The sequence below is a fragment of the Equus przewalskii genome, chromosome 14 (assembly GCF_037783145.1).
Source record: "Equus przewalskii isolate Varuska chromosome 14, EquPr2, whole genome shotgun sequence".
Lineage (NCBI taxonomy): Eukaryota > Metazoa > Chordata > Mammalia > Perissodactyla > Equidae > Equus > Equus przewalskii.
In genome coordinates, this window is record NC_091844.1 from 60,183,059 (window position 1) to 60,203,267 (window position 20,209).

Here is a 20,209-nt window from a genome sequence, read left to right on the forward strand (position 1 = left end):
GTCTATGAAAGTGGAGGCAGGAAACAGGAAGTTATACTCTATGGCAAAAAAAAAAAAAGAAAAAAACACACATATAAAAGGGGGCTTTGTAAAATAGAACAAGAGAAGCCAGAAGAAATTCAGAGAACCCTACTCAAGTAATGCTGTGAGAGGAATAGGCAGAAGTCAGTTCAAGGGAAAAAGATTGCCTGCAAAGCAGGTGGAATTATTCTTTTGAGGTTACAGGAAATCATGAAGTTGTATACTTTCTATTACCTATACTCAGTTACTTGTTGTTTGTTTGTTTTGGGTTTTTTTGTTTTTTTGCTTCTTTATTTATTTTTATTTTTCATCTTTTATTTTTATTTTTTTTAAAGATTTTATTTTTTGCTTTTTCTCCCCACAGCCCCCCAGTACATAGTTATATATTCTTCGTTGTGGGTCCTTCTAGTTGTGGCATGTGGGACGCTGCCTCAGCATGGCTTGATGAGCAGTGCCATGTCCTCGCCCAGGATTCGAACCAACGAAACACTGGGCCACCTGCAGAGGAGGGCGTGAACTTAACCACTTGGCCACAGGGCCAGTCCCTACTCAGTTACTTTTGATGATATAACTGTATAATCATAACAACTTAGAATATGTCATTTTTTAATATTATGCCTTGTTATTTTCTCCTCCTGATTATTGTACTAGGTATATGTGGTTGCTATGAATATTAAAAAGGAAGCAGAGTCAAAACCAAAAAGAACAATTAAAAATACTGATGATGATGATGATGATTATGGTACCATAGATGAACTACCACCAGATAGTTTAATAACACTTGTACAACCTGAACTACCAACGCTCAGCCGCCTGTGGTTGGCAGCATTAAAAGACTATGCGCTTTTGACTTTACCAGCTGAATTTGCTAGTCAGCTCCCCCCAGATGGTAAGTACTGCATTTCAGAGTTTTGATTTTTATGGAGTTCAAAGTAGTAATTAAACAAAATTGAATTGGTGGAGTCTAGCAACAACACTATAACATCTTAAATTTCCGTGGACTTAAAGTTGACATTTTCTCTTTTCATGTTCTCCATATTGAATTTGTGGATTCAAATATGGCATTAAACTTATATCTTAACCCAAGCAAAAATGTTTACACTGTTGTAGTAATAACTGTATGAGCTAGGGTACTCTAAATACCTGTGCATAACAAGTCATCATGCATAACCACGATGAAGTATATTGCTGTGCTGGTGGTCAGTGTACGTATGCAAGGGCAGATGAGGAAGTCCTCAGTTTGCTAGTGAAAACAGGAGGTAGGGAAGAATAGCAGAAGAGGAGTGAAAAAGAAAGAAGAGACAGAAGTCCCTGGCTGTGATAGAAAGAGAAGGTGATAAGGGTTTTAGTAGTTGCTGGCAACCATGAAGAGGAAGCCTGTGACCACAGCATGGAGAAAAGTAGGGGATACGCCGACATCAGCAGTTGCAGAGGAAAAGTCTGGAAACCATAGCATTGGTGAGGAAGAGACAGGCTCTCTAGTTCAGCAGCTGCAGGAAAGAATCATTTTGGTAACTTTGTAATGAGGAGAATCTCTTTGGTCAGATTGCTCTTATATGTGCTATGATCTAAATGTCTGTGTCCCTTCAAAATTCGTATATTGAAATCCTAATGCCCAATGTGGTGGTTTTAGGAGCTAGGGCATTTGGGAGGGGCTTAAGTCATGAGGATGGAGCCCTCCTGAATGGGAGCCCTTCAAAAAGAGACTCCGTAGGGCTCCCTAGCCCCTTCCACCGTATAAGGGCACAGCGAGAAGGCAGTAGCTGTGAGTCAGGAAGAGGGCCTTCACTTGACTGTGCTGGCACCCTGATCTCAGACGTCCAGTTTCCAGAACTATGAGAAATAAATTGCTGCTGTTTATAAGCCACTCAGTCTGTAGTATTTTGTTATAGCAGCCCGAATGGACCAAAACAGTATGCAACAAGTATTTTTAAGTTAGTTGTTCATAAATGAGTGAACACTTACAGTGAAAGTAATGTTCTTGATTGATTTGATTATATTATAGGTGGAGCATTTTATACTCCTGAGACTATTGATACAGCTAGACTTCACTACCGGAATTCTTGGGCCCCAGTTCTCCATGCAGTGGCACTTTGGTTGAATAGCACAGGATTTACATGTTCAGAGCCAGCAGAAGCAGCAGCGCTTTCTGGTTTACAAAAACGTTCTACATCTGTCAATTTAAACCAAGCATCAGGAGCAACGCCTAGTGCCAAATCTTTGCCAGAAATTAACAAAGACAGAATGCATCTGATTTTAGGTAAGTGTGCCATATTAATGTATTTCAAGATGAATCACTTCTGAAAATTCATATCTGTAGGGAAGAAAAAACTTCCTTCTGCCCTCTTAGGTTCTGTGGCTGGCCTAAGAATTAAAGTGTCATAAGACAGATTAACAGGAGAAAAGCAAAAGGTTATTAGGTTATTTAATATTTTTAAATGTACACAGGAGTCTTTCGAAGGAAAAGGAAGACTCCAAGAAGCTTTTAGGCCCAAAAGACTATATACCATTAAAGAACAATAAATTGTGGGGATATGACAAGACAGAGGAGTTTGGGCTAGGGGCAGTAAATTGTGGGACAGTGACTAGGAAATATATGGGGGAAACTAATGGAAGATAAGGGTTATTTTAGTAGGTTGGTTTGTACAGGCTAATTCAACGTCCACTCCCAGTCTCTGGTGATGAGCATGTTCTTTTTCCTGATACAGGGCAGACACCTTTCTCATGGGAATTTTACGACCTGCTTTCAGGTAGAAAGGAGGTCAGAGAGCCCTGCTTGCACCTGCAGTTTCTCAAGGGCCTTCAGCTCAATAATCAATATGCCAAAGAAGCATATTTTGGTGTGGCATGTTCTAAACTCTTTCATTTTAATGCTATGGAAAAGTTTTACATAGCACAATGCAGAGAAGAAATAGTAAAAGGATTTTTTTTAGCACATTTTCTAAATTGTTAACTGAATTTTTAATCTAAAAATTTTTTATTAAAAACTAGTCTTCAGTGGCCGGCCCCGTGGCAGAGTGTTTACGTTCGAGTGTTACATTTGGCGGCCCAGGGTTTCGCCAGTTCGAATCCTGGGCATGGACATGGCAACGCTCATCAGGCCATGCTGAGGCGGCGTCCCACATGCCACAGCTAGAAGCACCCACAACTAAAAATACACAACTATGTACCGGGGGGGCTTTGGGGAGAAAAAAGGAAATATCTTTAATAAAAACTAGTCTTCAAAAATGTTAGCTGTCATATTCACTCACAGAGCAATGTAGGATAATTTTCAAGAAAACTTTTTTTTTTTCAGCAATAGATTTTCTTTTGACTTGGTACTTAACAAATTGTCCCATGAGGAAATAATAAAATGCAACGTTAAAGCAAATTTGAATAAATCTTATTTGTAATTGCTTTATAGATGCTCTTTTAACATTTAAAAATTTATATTCCAATGAAGCTCTTAGCGATCTTATGTTTTCTGAGAAGAGGAAGGAATACAACTGGATAAGGGTGAAATTATGTAATTTGTCAGTAGATCTCATAAATAAAATGTGAAAGACTTCCAAAACAATGACCTTACCCTTATGCAAATTAAGAGCAGTTGTTATCCATGATATCCATTGTGCCTTGATAGCTTGCCATTTAAGAAGCTTTCTAGGGGCCACCGGGTGGTGCAACGGTTAAAGCGAATGTTCCCATGTTCTGCTTTGGCGGCCGGGGGTTCACTGGTTTAGATCCTGGGTGCAGACATGGCACCACTTGTCAAGCCGTGCTGTGGTAGGCGTCCCACATATAAAGTAGAGTAGAAGATGGGCACAGATGTTAGCTCCGGGCCAGTCTTCCTCAAAAAAATAAAAAATAAAAAGCTTCGTATGTATGAGAAATTGTTTGGCAACCATGTAATGAGAAAGTAATTTTATAACTTTCCTAAATTTATTCATAATATATTATTTTAAAATGTCCTAGAAATAAAAAATTGAATATCTTCTTAATCAACCTGATGACCTTGGAAATCCTCCCCCACCTCTAATTTGGTTATTAACCTAATGGCAAAGCTACAATCTGTGTTAAGTTTGGCTGCTTATTTTGGGAACTGTTTTGAATTCTAAGGCGTTAATAAATATATGTTAAAGTCATCTGTAAAAACATAGAAAAATAATGTGGGATCAAAGCAACAAAGTATTTTATTTTGAGAAACCCGTGTTTTTATTTTGTGCATTGCAGGTGTGAGTATACAGTTCCTTTGTTCCCCTAGACCTGAGGAGCCTATTGAACATGTTACAGCGTGTCTGCAGGCCTTACATACCTTGCTGGATTCTCCTTATGCCCGAGTCCATATTGCAGAAGACCAGGTACACTGTATTTTTATAATGGATAATTAATTATATGCTTTGTTTTCATCATATTAAGATAATTTTCTCACAGATGAAATAATATTATATAATGAGTATTCAGGATTTTGGCTTTATCTAAAACCCTGTACAATCATGCATTGCTTAATGATGGGGATATGTTCTGGGAGATGCATCGTTAGGTCATTTCATCATTGTACAAACATCATAGGGTGTACTTACACGAACCTAGATGGTATAGCCCACTGCACATCTAGGCTAGATGGTACTAATCTTACGGGACCCCCATCATATATGCAATCCGTTGTTGACCGAAATGTCGTTATGTGGCACATCTACTGTACTGAATGTTGGTTGACCAGGTGCAGCTAGACTAGAGATAGTCACTATACTGTCTTTGATTTGTTCATCAGCAGTCAAGTAAAACTAAAAATTTAAGGGATGCCTTCAGTCCCAATTAATGATTCTACTAATAAGGGCTGAAGTAATTTATTAGACTGTTAAATTATATCACTTTTAAATGTCTCATAAGTTTTATGTCTCATTTAATTAAATTTTTTTAAGTACTTATCTAAACAATTTAATTACTTTTTCTAATTTATGTATGGAATATTTAGAGAACTTTATTCATGTTACAGAGCCAAGCTACGACTAGATTTGTTATTCTTCTTTATAATTAGGAATTCTTTTATTTTCCTAGTAAGAACCACCTCTTTGGACACTATCACTATCACATGGTATCAGTTGGGGTAATTTTTCATAAAAGATAGAGAGATAAAAAACAAAGTTACTATCATTTTAGTATATCAGAATTCGTTTTGCACATGATGCTGACCAAACCAAACCAAACCAAAGCATGTGCTGTGTGATTACAAGATTCACTTGCCGATGAACTCTTCTGGTACCCCGGCCTTGCAGTCTGAAGCTGTGTCTCAGCTAAACTACAGATCACTGCAGGAAACTCCACGGTGGTTTTCAATGAATAAAGAAGAAGAAAAGAGAGCCAAGACGGGAACCTTAGGGATAAATAGCAAATAATGATTGAGATGAGGGGAAATAAGTCAGCAGTGGAGTACTAGAGAGGTAGGAGGAGAACTAAAGGAGACAGAGTCATCAAAGACAAGTGGGGTGTTTCAAGGATAGACAATGGTATCAAAATAAACAGAATCCAGCAAATAAGGACAGAAGAGCCCAGAGGAGGTTATTGGTGACCTCAGGCAGAGCATTTCCTTCGATGGGTAGAAGCCAGATTGAGGAGTGAATGAGAGGGTAAAGGAGGTGGAAGCGTATGGGCTGGGAAAGGAAGAAGCGAGACAGAGATAGAGGAGAACATGGGGGCAGAGAGAACGATCTGAGAGGGGTTTTGCGGGGATGGGGTAGGGAGGGGAAATTAGAAAGGAAAGACTTGAGCATTTTCCTTCTACTGGCGAGAGGAGCCTAACTAGGGAGAGAAGCAAAGACATATGCTTGAGTTCCTTCCAGAGTCCTTGGGAAGTCAAACGGGATGGGATAGGAAGCACATGAGGCAGGGTTAATCAGCCATGGATAAGAGGCTGGACGCTTGATCTGAAGGAGAGAGGGAAAGGCGACTTTGGTTGTAGTTGGGTTTTTTCCTCCCTCTTTGAAGTTTGAGGCAGGTTCATTGGGTGGGTTTGAGGTAGAAGATTGTAAGTAGGAGGCTTAGACAGGAGTGGTGACAGGTTGTGATAGTCGCTCTCTGAGATGAATCGGAGGGATTACCAGAAGTGCCTAGAATCCCTGGTAGACAACTCTTGGGAACTCAGCTTAGGTTGGAAATCATAAATTTTAGTGGCACTGGACTCTCGCAGTACTGTTGAGTCCAAATAGAGGAAAGAAATAGGAGGATGATAATTTTTTAATGTGAAAATTATTTATATATTTAAGGAATAATTTTTTGATTGAAAATATGTTGGGATAAAATAAGACTGTCAAGATTGTTACAGTGTTTGTTGCATAGTCCTCTGATTAAATTTAGCTATTAATTTTGGCTACCAAATTTGTTTTTACGTGTATATTTTCTTAGATTTAATAATATAAATGTATCATTTATAATTACAATTAATTAAATTTCTGTGTATTAATTTATAATAGCTGATTGGTGTTGAGTTGCTGAATGTTTTGCACCGCCTCCTCTTGACCTGGAATCCACCCTCTGTCCAGTTGCTGGTTACTGGAGTTGTACAACAGATAGTAAGAGCTGCTCAGGATTACTTGCAAGAAAAAAGAAACACTCTAAGTAAGCCCTAGAAATTACACTAACTTTGAAGTAGATCTTATTTGTACTCTAATTTTTAAAATATTAATCCAGGAGGTTTTTAATAAAAAATTTTAATCTACATTTAGAAGAATTGCAATTGATTTTGCTTTCATTATAAAGAACCAAATGAAATTCCTTATAGTCAACTATTTTTCACCTTCAAAAGTGTTTCAACTTCGTATGTTTCAACCCAACATATGTGTTACTCCAATTATGAAATGCATTCCTAATAAAAATACCTAATAGGAGCCGGCCCCATAGCCCCGAGTGGTTCAGTTCATGCGCTCTGCTTTGGTGGCCCAGGTTTTCGTGGGTCTGGATCCTGGGCACAGACATGGCACTGCTCATCAAGCCATGCTGAGGCAGCGTCCCATATAGCACAACCAGAGGCACTCACAACTAGAATATACAACTATGTACTGGGAGGCCTTGGGGAGAAGAAGAAGGGAAAAAAAAGAAGAAGAAGAAGATTGGCAACAGATGTTAGCTTAGGTGCCAAACTTTAAAAAAAAAAAAACCTGATAAAAATTTTCCAAGTAAATGAATTGTCCTTTACTTTTAAGGAGAGGTCATTAAACAGAATTTTAGTCAGGTAGAGAATTTTCTGAGAAAGACGGGTGGCATCAGTTAGACATTTTGTTGTAAATTTTTTGGAAAGAATTTCTAAATTACACTTATTGTGTTGTTTTGTTAGTTTGTTATTTTTTTGCTGAAAATTTCACCAAATTTTCTTTTACCCAAGATGAAGATGATATGGAGAAAGAGTCCTGTCCTGCATTAGGAGAAGGAGGTGACAGTGGTGGTCTCATTCCCGGAAAGTCTCTTGTGTTTGCAACCATGGAGCTGCTGATGTTCATTTTAGTGCGGCATATGCCACATCTCAGTACCAAGATGTCGGACTCTCCAAGTCACGTAGCTACCAAAACTCGCCTGTCGGAGGAAAGTGCTCGTTTGGTGGCAGCCACAGTTACCATACTCTCTGATTTACCATCCCTTTGTTCACCTGCTGGTACAGTATTGATCACTATTTGGAAATGCATTATAGTACATTAGACAAAGATGAGCTTGCCTTTGATTTTAAGCACTGTTATGACTTCTTTTCCTCTTAAATATCAAATGTGAGAGAAGTTGATCTTTTCTAAGGGTTTGTTTATCTTTAGGAGCCTATAAAGAGGAAAAATTTAAAAAACCAAAAACTCAAGATGGTCTTTTCAGATATATTTCAAACAAACTTCAGCAAGGAGATCGAACCACAACTTGAGGGAAGACATTGAATGTTAGCAGATATACATAAGGTCGCATTGTGAAACCCTTTAGTTTCTGATCTAGTTATCACTCTTGAACAACACTGACAAGCTAAAGAATCTCAGAGGAGAGTGACAACCAACTCTAAGGAGTAGCTAAAGAAACTACAGCTGAAAAAGATAATAGCTTTCCGTAGACACCTGAAGAACTATCAAATGGAAAAGTAGACTTTCCCTCTGTTTTATCTAGAAGGTATAAATAGTATCAGGAGATGTAAGGGTAAATTTCAGCTCAACACAAGCCTACAGATGTGAAAATAATGAATTCTCCATCATTGGAACTTTGCAGGTAGACTGCAGTGGCTGCGTGTAAGAGTGGTGAAGGGAGTCTTTCATTAACTGGGAGATTGAATTCTATGACCTTAAAGTTCTTTCGGCTACAAATTCAAGGATCCTTTCATTTCTTCTTTGCTTACCCATATAGTCTTCATCATTTTCCTGATTTGATTAGGCTTACTTTAGTACACTGAAGAGTGATTACGTATCTTAGAATTGCTACCTGATTCATGATTTGCCAAGTTACTCAGATACTTCTCAAAGTATATGGTAGTGTTTTCCTTCTGTTTTTTTATCTTCCTTTCTTATTTTCATTATGAAGCTCATGACATATTAAACAGGTGAAATATTGGAAGTAATAAAAGCAGGCTAGTTGGAAAAGGAAAGAAAATATTAATTCCGTCTTCTTGGAAATAACTTGCCACTTTATTTTCTTTTTCAAACATTGAATTGTAGTAATAGTCATCCGGTAAATTTTGTGTAAAAACAAGGAAAAGAAATAATATTAAGCCACAGTCAATTATTTAAAAAAACAATTGAAACAACTGTAATATGGGACCTAAAGTAGTTATGAGGTAATCTGATTTGTTTTTCTTTTAGGATGTATGACAATCCTGCCCACGATTCTATTTTTAATTGCAAGAATATTGAAAGACACAGCAATAAAATCTGCGGATAATCAAGTTCCTCCACCAGTCAGTGCAGCTCTTCAAGGGATTAAAAGTATTGTGACACTTTCAATGGCCAAAACGGAGGAGACTCAGAAACAGTGGACAGCTCTAATTCGTAGCACTCTTGCGTGCATCCTGGAATATTCTCAACCAGGTAACCTAAGCAGAGTTAAAAAGTTTTAATCTATAGGAAATCTGTTTCCCAAAAACTAATTAATTGAGTGAGCTTGTCAGAAAACTGCTGTGTAACACTGAATCCACGCAGGTAGGTGTTTCAGTCACATTTTTCAGATATGAGCTGTAACACCCCTTTCTGGACACTGACTCTAAATGCCCTTATTGTAGCATTTAAATACATGTTGGGAGGTCTTTCTCCCCCGAAAAGGACAGAAAACATTAGAAAATATAACCAGAATTGAATTAACATGTGTTGATATATTTGTTTGCTTGAGTTGTTTTTTTCCAATAAAGATAATAAAATGGGAGAGAAGGTTGAAGTATCTGTCACTGCCTCAGCGCATCCTCCAATGAAACCACAGTCTTGATTTTGATATGTTTCATTCCAGATATATCTGAATATGTAAATAAATATAATTTTATGTTAATATAGATCAGTTATGATAAATACACTATATATTAATAAAGGTATATATGAATTACATATAGAGTGAGATAAACAACCATAAGCAGTATATAGTATTTCTTTTTGTGTTTTTAAATTTACGTAAGTAATGTCATAATATTTCATTCTACCTTCATTCTCTGACTTAAGTATTTTTTGCAGCTATTAATGTATACATATTAAATTCTCATTCATTCTTTTTAACTCCTATATAGTTTTCCATCACATGTATTTATCAATTATTATTCATTCCCTTGTGAACGGATATTTTAGCTGTTTCTGATTTTCCCAGTTATAAAAATTGCTTCAGTGAACATCTTTATAAATTTCTGATGCACATGTGCTGTGAGATTTCCTAGGGTATACCCCTGAGAAGTGGAATTATGGCACATTTTAATTTTAATTTTATCAGACGTGGCCAAATTGCTCTCCAAACTAGCTGTATGAATTTACACTTTCACCAGCAGTATATTATAATAATCTGTTTCTCCACATCCTCACTAATACTTGCTATTTCACACTTTCGAATTTCCTATCTGAGGGGTATAACATACTATCTTATTGTTTTAATTTGCATTTCTCTTTTTCCTAGTGAGAATAGCGTTTTTCATGTTTGTGTTTAATTTTGGGGAAAATGCTTATTCATAATTTGTCCATTTTTCTTCTCTGACTTTTTTCTTTCATTTCTTTTTTGAGGAAGATTAGCCCTGAGCTAACATCTGTTGCCAGTCCTCTGCTTTTTACTGAGGAAGGCTGGCCCTGAGCTAACATCCATGCCCATCTTCCTCTACTTTATATGGGGGATGTCTACCACAGCATGGTTTGCCAAGTGGTGCCAGGTCCTCACCCAGGATTCGAACTGGCGAATCCCAGGCTGCCAAAGTGGAACGTGTCACTTACCCACTGCGCCACCAGGCCCGCCCCATTCATTTTATTTCTGTTGTAAAGAAAATGTCAAAAGTCTGAAAACAAAGAATACAAATTAAAGATTTGCCATATCACCTATTAAGACATTTCCATACTGAAACTGTGGAGTGGGCCCAAGAATCAATAGACAGGGCAACAAAACAGAACAGGTTGCTTTAAAACAGATGTTCATCCGCATGAGAATATAGTACACGATAAAGGCATATTCATTATTCTTCAGATGGTTTGTATCAATTAGCTGTTTGAGAAATGAGTTTCAGTTAGGTCTTCACCATATATCATGACTCAACATAAATACCAGATAAATTAAAATGATAATGTATATTTTAAAAATAAAGAAAATATGGGTAATCTTTTATGTAATAATAGCAAAGGACTATGTAAGTATAAGTCAGTGAAAATTATCAATGTATTGGGCTGTATAGAAATTAACTTCTGGTTGCCAAAACATCTTACATTAAAAGGTAGCTGAAAAAAAAGCTGAAAAACTGACAATAATACTTATGTCAGTTTTAATATCATTAATATACAAAGAAGTCTTATAAGAAAAACATTTAACGTCCCAACAGAAGAAAGAAGAAAGGAAAGAACACGTACATTAGTTAAAAGGAAGTAGAAATGGCCACTGAGAATATAAGAAAATCAGCCATGTATTATATAAGCAAATAAATAGAAACAAAAAAAAGTAACATACATTTTTACCTATAAAGCTGATTTTTTAAAAAATGTGATAATGGAGCCAGCCCTCATGGCCTAGTGGTTAAAGTTCCACACACTCCGCTTGGGCAGCTGGAGTTTGGTTCCTGGACACAGAACCACACAACTCGTGCCACTAGCCATGCTGTGGCAGCAGCTCACATGAAGAACTAGAAGCACTTAAAACTAGAGTAAATAACTATGTCCTTGGGCTTTGAGGAGGGGAAAAAAAAGATAAAAAGTATGACAACGTAACACAGCTGGAATTGGTACCAGGAGAACATTTTCGTATTTTGCTGAAGGGAGTTTAAAATGGTTTAAACTTTCAGGGTGTCATTTCTGCAGAATGTACAAAGAGTGTTTAAGAATTCATACTCTTAGACCTTATAGATCAAAAAATTATATTCAAGGGGCCAGCCCAGTGGCGCAGCAGTTAAGTTCACACATTCCGCTTCGATGGCGCAGGGTTCACTGGTTCGGATCCTGGGTGCGGAAACTATGCAATGCTTGTCACTGATGCTGTGGCAGGCATCCCACATATAAAGTAGAGGAAGATGGGCATAGATGTTAGCTCAGGGCCAGTCTTCCACAGCAAAAAACAGGAGGATTGGCGGCAGATGTTAGCTCAGGGCTAATCTTCCTCCAAAACAAAAAGAAAGAATTAAAATTTGTCTTAAGATGTGTCTTCTAAAAGAAAATTATGTTCAAGGTTATTTATCACAGTCTATTTTACAATAATGAAAATTGTTCTGGCAGTGGGAAAAATTATAAAGTACATGATGGTATACTCATTTGGATTATATATCCATTATATCTATTAAAAATCATGTTTATAAATAATTTTATATAAAAAGACTAACCTAAACCAGAAGAAATTAAGCCAAAACCTAGAAATTAAACTTAAACTATCACTAGATGGTAGAATTACAAGTTTTATTTTCTTTCCCATACCCTTTTTATATTTTAAACAATGACCGTGTATTACTTTTATTATCTGAATTTTTTTAATCTTAATTATTTGGAAGGGAAAACTTTAGTTTTATTAATGTTACTAAAACTATTTTGGCTTTATAATGAGTTAATATTTTGTTTTTTTTGGTTTATTTTATTATATATTTTTTTTAATTGAGTTGATAGGTTACAATCTTTTGTGATTTCAGTTGTACATTAATGTTTGTCATTCGTGTTGTAGGTGCACTCGTTCACCCTTTGTGCCCACCCCCCACCCCACCTTTCCCCTGGTAGCCACTAATCTGTTCTCTTTGTCCACATTTTTAAATTCCTCATATGAGTGGAGTCAGAGAGAGATTATCCTTCTCTAACTGGCTTATTTCACTTAACATAATTCCCTCAAGGTCCATCCATGTTGTTGCAAATGGGATGATTTTGTTCTGTTTTGCAGCTGAGTAGTATTCCATTGTATATACGTACCATATCTTCTTTATCCATTCGTCTGTTGATGGGCACTTAGGTTGCTTCCATGTCTTGGCTATTGTAAATAATGCTGCAATGAACATTGGGGTGCATGGGACTTTTGGAATTGCTGACTTCAAGCTCTTTGGATAGATACCCAGTAGTGGGATAGCTGGATCGTATGGTATTTCTATTTTTAATTTTTTGAGGAATCTCCATACTGTTTTCCATAGTGGCTGCACTAATTTGCATTCCCACCAGCAGTGTATGAGGGTTCCATTCTCTCCACAACCTCTCCAACATTTGTTACTATTAGTTTTAGATATTTTTGTCATTCTAATGGGTGTAAGGTGATATCTTATTGTAGTTTTGATTTGCATTTCCCTGATGATCAGCGATGATGAGCATCTTTTCATGTGCCTATTGGCCATCTGTATATCTTCTTTGGAGAAATGTCTGTTCATGTCTCCAGCCCTTTTTTTGATCGGGTTGTTTGATTTTTTGTTGTTGGGTTGTGAGAGTTCTTTTTATATTATGGATATTAAGCCTTTGTCAGATATATGACTTGCAAATATTTTTTGCCAGTTAGTGGGTTGTTTTTTTGTTTCAATCCTGTTTTCATTTGCCTGAAGAAGCTCTTTAGTCTGATGAAGTCCCATTTGTTTATTCTTTCTATTGTCTCTCTTCTCTGAGAAGACATGGTGTCCAAAAAGGTCCTTTTAATACTGATGTCAAAGAGTGTACTGCCTATGTTTTCTTCTAGAAGCCTTATGGTTTCAGGTCTCACCTTTAGGTCTTTGATCCATTTTGAGTTTATTTTGGTGAATGGTGAAAAAGAATGGTCAATTTTCATTCTTTTACATGTGGCTTTCCAGTTTTCCCAGCACCATTTGTTGAAAAGACTTTCTTTCCTCCATTGTATGCACTCTGCTCCTTTGTCAAAGATAAGCTGTCCATAGATGTGTGGTTTTATTTCTGTGCTTTCAATTCTGTTCCATTGATCTGTGCACCTGTTTTTGTACCAGTACCATGCTATTTTGATTTCTGTAGCTTTGTAGTACGTTTTGAAGTCAGGGATTGTAATGCCTCCGTCTTGTTCTTTTTTCTCAGGATTGCTTGAGCAATTCGGGGTCTTTTTTTGCCCCATATAAATTTTAGGATTCTTTGTTCTAATTCTGTAAAGAATGTCATTGGGATTCTGATTGGGATAGCATTGAATCTATAAATTGCTTTAGGTAGAACAGACATTTTAGCTATGTTTATTCTTCCAATCCATATACATGGAATGTCTTTCCATCTCCTTATGTCGTCATCCAATTCTCTCAGAAAGGCCTTGTAATTTTCATTATATAGGTCCTTCACTTCCTTAGTTAAATTTACCCTGAGGTGTTTTATTCTTTTTGTTGCTATTGTGAATGGTATTGTGTTCTTGAGTTCTTTTTCTGTTAGCTCGTTGTTAGAATATAGAAATGCTACTGATTTATGCAAATTGATTTTATACCCCGCAACTTTGCTGTAGTTGTTGATTACTTCTAAGAGTTTTCCAATGGATTCTTTGGGGTTTTCTATATATAAGATAATGTCGTCTGCAAACAGCGAGAATTTCACTTCTTCCCTCCCTGTTTGGATTCCTTTTATTCCTTTATCTTGCCTGATTGCTCTGGCCAGGACCTCCAGTACTATGTTAAATAAGAGTGGTGATAGAGGGCATCCTTATCTCATTCCTGTTTTCAGGGGGATGGCACTCAGTTTTTACCCATTGAGTATGATGTTGGCTGTGGGCTTGTCATATATGGCCTTTATTATGTTGAGGTAGTTCCCTTCTATGCCCATTTTGTTCAGAGTTTTTATCATAAGTGGCTGTTGGATCTTGTCAAATGCTTTCTCTGCATCTATTGAGATGATCATGTGGTTTTTATTCCTCAATTTGTTGATGTGGTGTATCACATTGATTGATTTGAGGATGTTGAACCATCCCTGTGTCCCTGGTATGAATCCCACTTGATCATGATGTATGATCCTTTTGATGAATTGCTGAATTCTGGTGGCCAAAACTTTGTTTAGAATTTTTGCATCTATGTTCATCAGTGATATTGGCCTGTAGTTCTCTCTTTTCGTGGTGTCCTTGTCTGGCTTTGGTATCAGCGTGATGTTGGCCTCATAGAATGTGTTAAGAAGTGTTCCATCCTCCCTAATTTTTTGGAATAGTTTGAAAAGGATAGGTGTTAAATCCTCTCTGAAAGTTTGGTAGAATTCCCCAGGGAAGCCATCTGGTCCTGGGGTTTTATTCTTTGCAATGTTTTTGATTGCCGTTTCAATCTCTTTCCTTGTGATTGGTGTGTTCAAATTGTCTGCTTCTTCTTGAGTGAGCTTTGGGAGATTGCAAGAGTCCAAGAATTTATCCATTTCCTCTAGGTTATCCATTCTCTTAGCATAGAGTTTTTCGTAGTATTCTCTTACCATCTGTTGTATTTCTGCAGAGTCTGTTGTTATTTCTCCTCGCTCATTTCTGATTTTGTTTATTTGAGCTTTCTCCCTTTTTTTCTTTGTAAGTCTGGCTAGGGGTTTGTCAATTTTATTTATCTTCTCAAAGAACCAGCTCTTTGTTTCATTGATGCTTTCTATCGCCTTTTTCGTTTCAGTAGTATTTATTTCTGCTCTGATTTTTATTATTTCTCTCCTTCTGCTGCCTTTGGGCTTTATTTGTTCTTCTTTCTCTAGTTCAGTTAGGTGTAGTTTAAGATTGCTTATTTGGGATTTTTCTTGTTTGTTAAGATGTGCCTGTATTGCGATGAATTTTCCTCTTAATACAGCTTTTGCTGTATCCCATATGAGTTGGTATGGCGTGTTATCATTTTCATTAGTTTTCAGGTATTTTCTGATTTCTTCTTTAATTTCTTCAGTGATTCATTGCTTGTTCAGTAGTGTATTGTTTAGTCTCCACATCTTTGTGCCTTTCTCAGCTTTTTTCTTGTAATTAATTTCTAGCCTTATAGCAGCATGATCAGAGAAGATGCTTGGTATTATTTCAATTTTTTTAAATTTCTAGAGGCTTGCCTTGTTTCCCAACGTATGGTCTATCCTTGAGAATGCTCCATGTGCACTTGAGAAGAATGTGTCTTCTGCTTTTTTAGGGTGAAGTGATCTATATATGTCTATTAAGTCCAATTGTTTTAGTTTTTCGTTTAGCTCCACTATTTCTTTGTTGGTTTTCTGTCTGGATGATCTGTCCATTGATGTGAGTGGGGTGTTGAGGTCCCCTACTATTATTGTATTGTTTTTAACATCTTCCTTTAGGTCTGTTAATAGTTGCTTTATGAACCTTGGTGCTCCTATGTTGGGTGCATATTTATAAGCGTTATTTCTTCTTGATGAAGTGTCCCTTTGATCATTATATATTGTCCCTGTGTGTCTCTCTTTACCTGTCTTATTTTGAAATCCACTTTGTCTGATAAAAGAATTGCAACACCTGCTTTTTTTCCTTGCTATTAGCTTGAAGTATGGTCTCCACCGCTTCACTCTGATCCTGTGTTTGTCCTTGGGGCTAAGGTGTGTTTCCTGGAGGCAAAAAATTGTTGGATCTTGTTCTTTAATCCATTTTGCCACTCTGTGTCTTTTTATTGGAGAGTTCAGTCCGTTTACATTGAGAGTGATTATTGATACATGTGGACTTAAAGCTGTCAATCTGTTGCTCATTATCTGGCTTTCCTGCTTTTCTCTTCCTGTGTGCTTTATCCTACCCATTTGATACTGCAATTTCTTATGCTGGGTTTCTTAGATTTTTCCTTATTTATGTTTTGTGTCTCTGTTCTGTTGTTTAGTTTAGTGTCTACCCTGAAGTTTGTATTTAGAATCTCATGTATAATATAGTCTATTCTCTGGTGGTCTCTTACTTACTTAACCTAGACTAGTTTAGTCCCTTTGCTCTTCCCCTCCTAAATTATTATTTTCACTTCTTGTTCCAACTTGTGTTATGAGTTTGTAGTTAGGGTGATAAGATCGTCTTTGCTTTGGTAGTTTCCTTACCTTTATCCTAATGCTATAGTTGAATATTTGCTATCCTATTCTGGTTCTATTTATCTGTCTCCCTACTCTGTGGTTTGTGACTCCTTTCTCCCTTTTTTCTTTTTTCAGGTAGGAGCGCCTTCTTGAGGATTTCTTGTAGTGGAGGACTTTTGGTTACAAATTCCTTTAACTTTTGTTTGTCTGGAAAAGATTTAATTTCTCCCTCATATCTGAAGGGTATTCTTGCTGGATAGAGTATTCTTGGCTGAAGATTTTTATCTTTTAAAGCTTTGAATATGTCACTCCATTCTCTCCTAGCTTGTAAGGTTTCTGCAGAGAAATCTGCTGAAAGTCTGATAGGGGCTCCCTTGTAGGTAATTCTCTTATTTCACGCAGCCCTGAGTATTCTTTCTTTGTCATTCCTTTTTGCCAATTTTACTACTATATGCCTTGCAGTAGGTCTTTTTACATTGACAAATCTAGGAGATCTAAAATCTTCCTCTACACACATTTCTCCCTCAATCCCTAGATTTGGGAAGTTCTCTTCTATAATTTCATTAAGCACACTTTCTGCTCCATTTTCCTTTTCTACGTTCTTGGGAATTCCTATGATCCTTGAATTCTTTCTCCTCATTGAATCTGCTATCTCTCTGATACTTTCCTCCTTCCTTTTAATCCTTAGTTCTCTTTCTTCCTCTGTCTGCAGCCATTCAGCCTGTCTATCTTCGATTATGCTAATTTGCTCTTCTATGGAGTCTACCCGGGCATTTAGGGAATCCGTATTCTGTTTTATCTGGTCCATTGTGTTTTTCATCTCTAGTAATTCAGTTTGATTCTTCTTTATAATTTCAATCTCTTTTGTGAAGTAACTCCAGAACTCGGCTTGTTTCTCTATCTTTCTCTCTACCTCATTGAGTTTTTTGATTATAGCTTCTCTGAACTCATTTTCATTTAGTTTACCTAATTCCAAGTCCTCAGGACTTAATTCTATGTTTTTATTGTTTTCCTTCTGGTCTGGGCCTTTTATAAATTGCTGGATGGTAGAGGAGCGGTTTTTTCACATGGTGGTAGAATTCGGTTGCAGTTACCGCCTGTCACCACTAGATGGGGGTCAAGTGCCACGCAGTCTGAGCTCTCCGCCTTCAGGCAAGATGTCCCCGCCCAGTGCACTTTGCGGGGGCGGGGGCGGGGGCCGTTTCTCTCGCGCACCGATCTGGATTCGATCAGTTCTGTTCTCTGGTCTCCCGCCCTGCGTTTATGGGGTCCCGGCACACGGAAGCTTTCCCCCGTCAGTGGGTTTCCACTGTACTGGCGGCAGGAGTCCTAGACGATCCCCTGGTCACGCGGCCCCTCCCCCGCTCCTTCCCGGACTGCGGGCGATCCTGGTTTCTAGGGGATGGAGCGATGTTCTCTCTTACCCCGTTCCAGCTCCTCCGAGGCAGGCAGTAGGGGCTCCGTCTTCTGTCTTTTGATACTGTAGGTCTCTGAGTCCTGGCATTAGGTTCATTAGCTGAAATTCAGGTGTTTTTTTTTTTTCCCCCGGTTCTTTGTTGTACTTCGGAGGGGAGAGAGTCCTGGGCCAGCTCACCCCGCCATTTTGCTCCACCTCCTGCTCTCAATATTTTGTTTTTTAAGGTAAATTTCTAACCAACTAAAAGAAACATTAAATGCCATATTTATATATGTATGTAAATGTTTATATGTGTAGCCACATAGTTATGAATAACAAGTAAAAGAAATAGTGAAGAATTTGTTTAAAAAAATTTTGTTTTAATTTTCATGTGAGAGTTGATAGTCAATATTCATGTATTTTTTAAATTGTCAGTTAAAAGGGAAAGTTTTGATATTTATCAGTCTAGTTCATTCATATTAGATGAATTTAAAGGTATAAGAGAATTAACTTGCCTAAGATATTCTGTCCAGAATTGAATTCTCAGGAGACACAGTCAGTGTGAAGTAGGGATCAAGGCCACAGGTATGTTTGTATAGTATTTGTATGCAAGGCAAGCAGAATCCCCCAATTTCCAAAAAAAGTTTTATAATAGAAAATTTCCATTATGGAAATCATATTTCCTATTCTAAAATCTGAGGCATCTGCTTTAAAATAAAGTGTATATGTATGTACGTGAACACACACACGTACATAAATCTTCTTGGATGTAATGAATCACTCTCAAGATTGCTGCAATTGTTTTTCCATTTTTAAAACTTCAATTTTGAAATAGATTTCAAACTTAAAAACAATTATAAGAATAGTATTGTGAATTCCGGTATACTCTTCTCTTAGAGTTCGCCAGTTGTTGACATTTGCCACGTTTTATTACTCTGTAATCCACATATTATTATTATTGTTACTATTTTCACTATTAATTTTGCTGAAACATTTGAGAATACATTGAAGTCATCATGAGTCTTTGCAACTGAATACTTCACAGATATCCTAAGAACAAGAACATTCTCTTACATAACCAGAGAAGAATTATCAAATTAGGCAACTTAACATTGATACAATGCTATTATTGTTCATATGCAAATTTCACCCATTGTCCTAATAATGACTTTCATAGAACTTTTTTCTTTTTATATGGGATACAGTCCAGAATCATTCATTATATTTAGTTGTCATAGTGCTTTAGTCTTCTTTAATCTAAGTCAGTTCCTCAGCCTGTATCTTTCATGACATTAATATTTTTTAAGAGTACAGGCCGTCTGTTTTATAGAGTGTTCTTCCATTTGGAATTGTCTGGTTTGTTTTCTCATGATTAGAGTCAGGTTACACATTTTTGACAGGAATACTATGTGGGTATTCTTAATGTCTTTCTTAGTGCATCATATAAGAAGGCATATAATGTTGCTTTGTCCCATTTTGGGGAATCTTAACTTCAATAACTTGATTTAAGATGGTGTCTGCCATGTTTCCCCACTATAAAGTTGACATTTTCCCTTTTATAATTAATAAAAAATTTGTGGGGAGATACTTTGAGACTATGTCAATTATCTGTTCCCCATAAAGTTTTCACCTAGTGGTTTTAGCATCCATATTGTCCCTGAATTGATTATTACTATGATGATATCAAAGTGATAATTTTCTAACTTCTACATTTATTTGTTCCTTTCACGTTTCTTAGTTGGCTTTCTGCTGAAAGGAAGGGCTTTTTCTTTGCCCTCCCTTTACTGTTTACTCATTTGTTTATTACTATCAGTACAGACTCATGATTCCTTTTTTAATTCAGTGTGTCCATTACTGTCGTTTGACATCATCATCATCATCATCATTATTATTATTATTATTTCTTGAGCACTCTTTACTTTCTGGCACCAAGATGTAGCAGACTCATCTTGTGTTTTCCCTGTTACTGTTCTGAAATCAGTCACTTCTCGAAAAAGCCCTGGTTCCTTTTAGTAGAGAATGGTATTTTGATGCCAAATCTTCTTGAAGTCACAATTTAAAAATATTATATTAATTTTCTGACAAGAAATTCCTTGCAATGGCACAGACTCTGAGTTGAGAGATTGTTCTCTTTTCACCTAGAATGATGTTCCTTCTAAGGAGTTCTCAGGTTTTTAACATGTGTGACTTAGGCTATTGTAGATTGACTAAATCCTTCAAATTTTACATCTCTTTTGTTTTTCTTTATGTTAATAGACTTCTTCTCCAC

At 36.9% G+C, this 20,209-nt stretch overlaps 1 protein-coding gene across 5 annotated transcripts in view; it reads left to right on the forward strand.

Annotated features, from left to right (window-relative positions):
* Positions 1–20,209, forward strand: part of HEATR5B (HEAT repeat containing 5B) — a 107,711-nt gene that overhangs the window by 79,460 nt on the left and 8,042 nt on the right. For all 5 annotated transcript variants that reach the window (XM_070574050.1, XM_070574053.1, XM_070574051.1 and 2 more), the window contains exons 28-33: positions 673–910; positions 2,027–2,281; positions 4,231–4,358; positions 6,471–6,615; positions 7,379–7,645; positions 8,817–9,041. In XM_070574050.1, the coding sequence (XP_070430151.1) occupies positions 673–910; positions 2,027–2,281; positions 4,231–4,358; positions 6,471–6,615; positions 7,379–7,645; positions 8,817–9,041 (1,258 nt within the window). The remainder of the gene's footprint in view (positions 1–672; positions 911–2,026; positions 2,282–4,230; positions 4,359–6,470; positions 6,616–7,378; positions 7,646–8,816; positions 9,042–20,209) is intronic.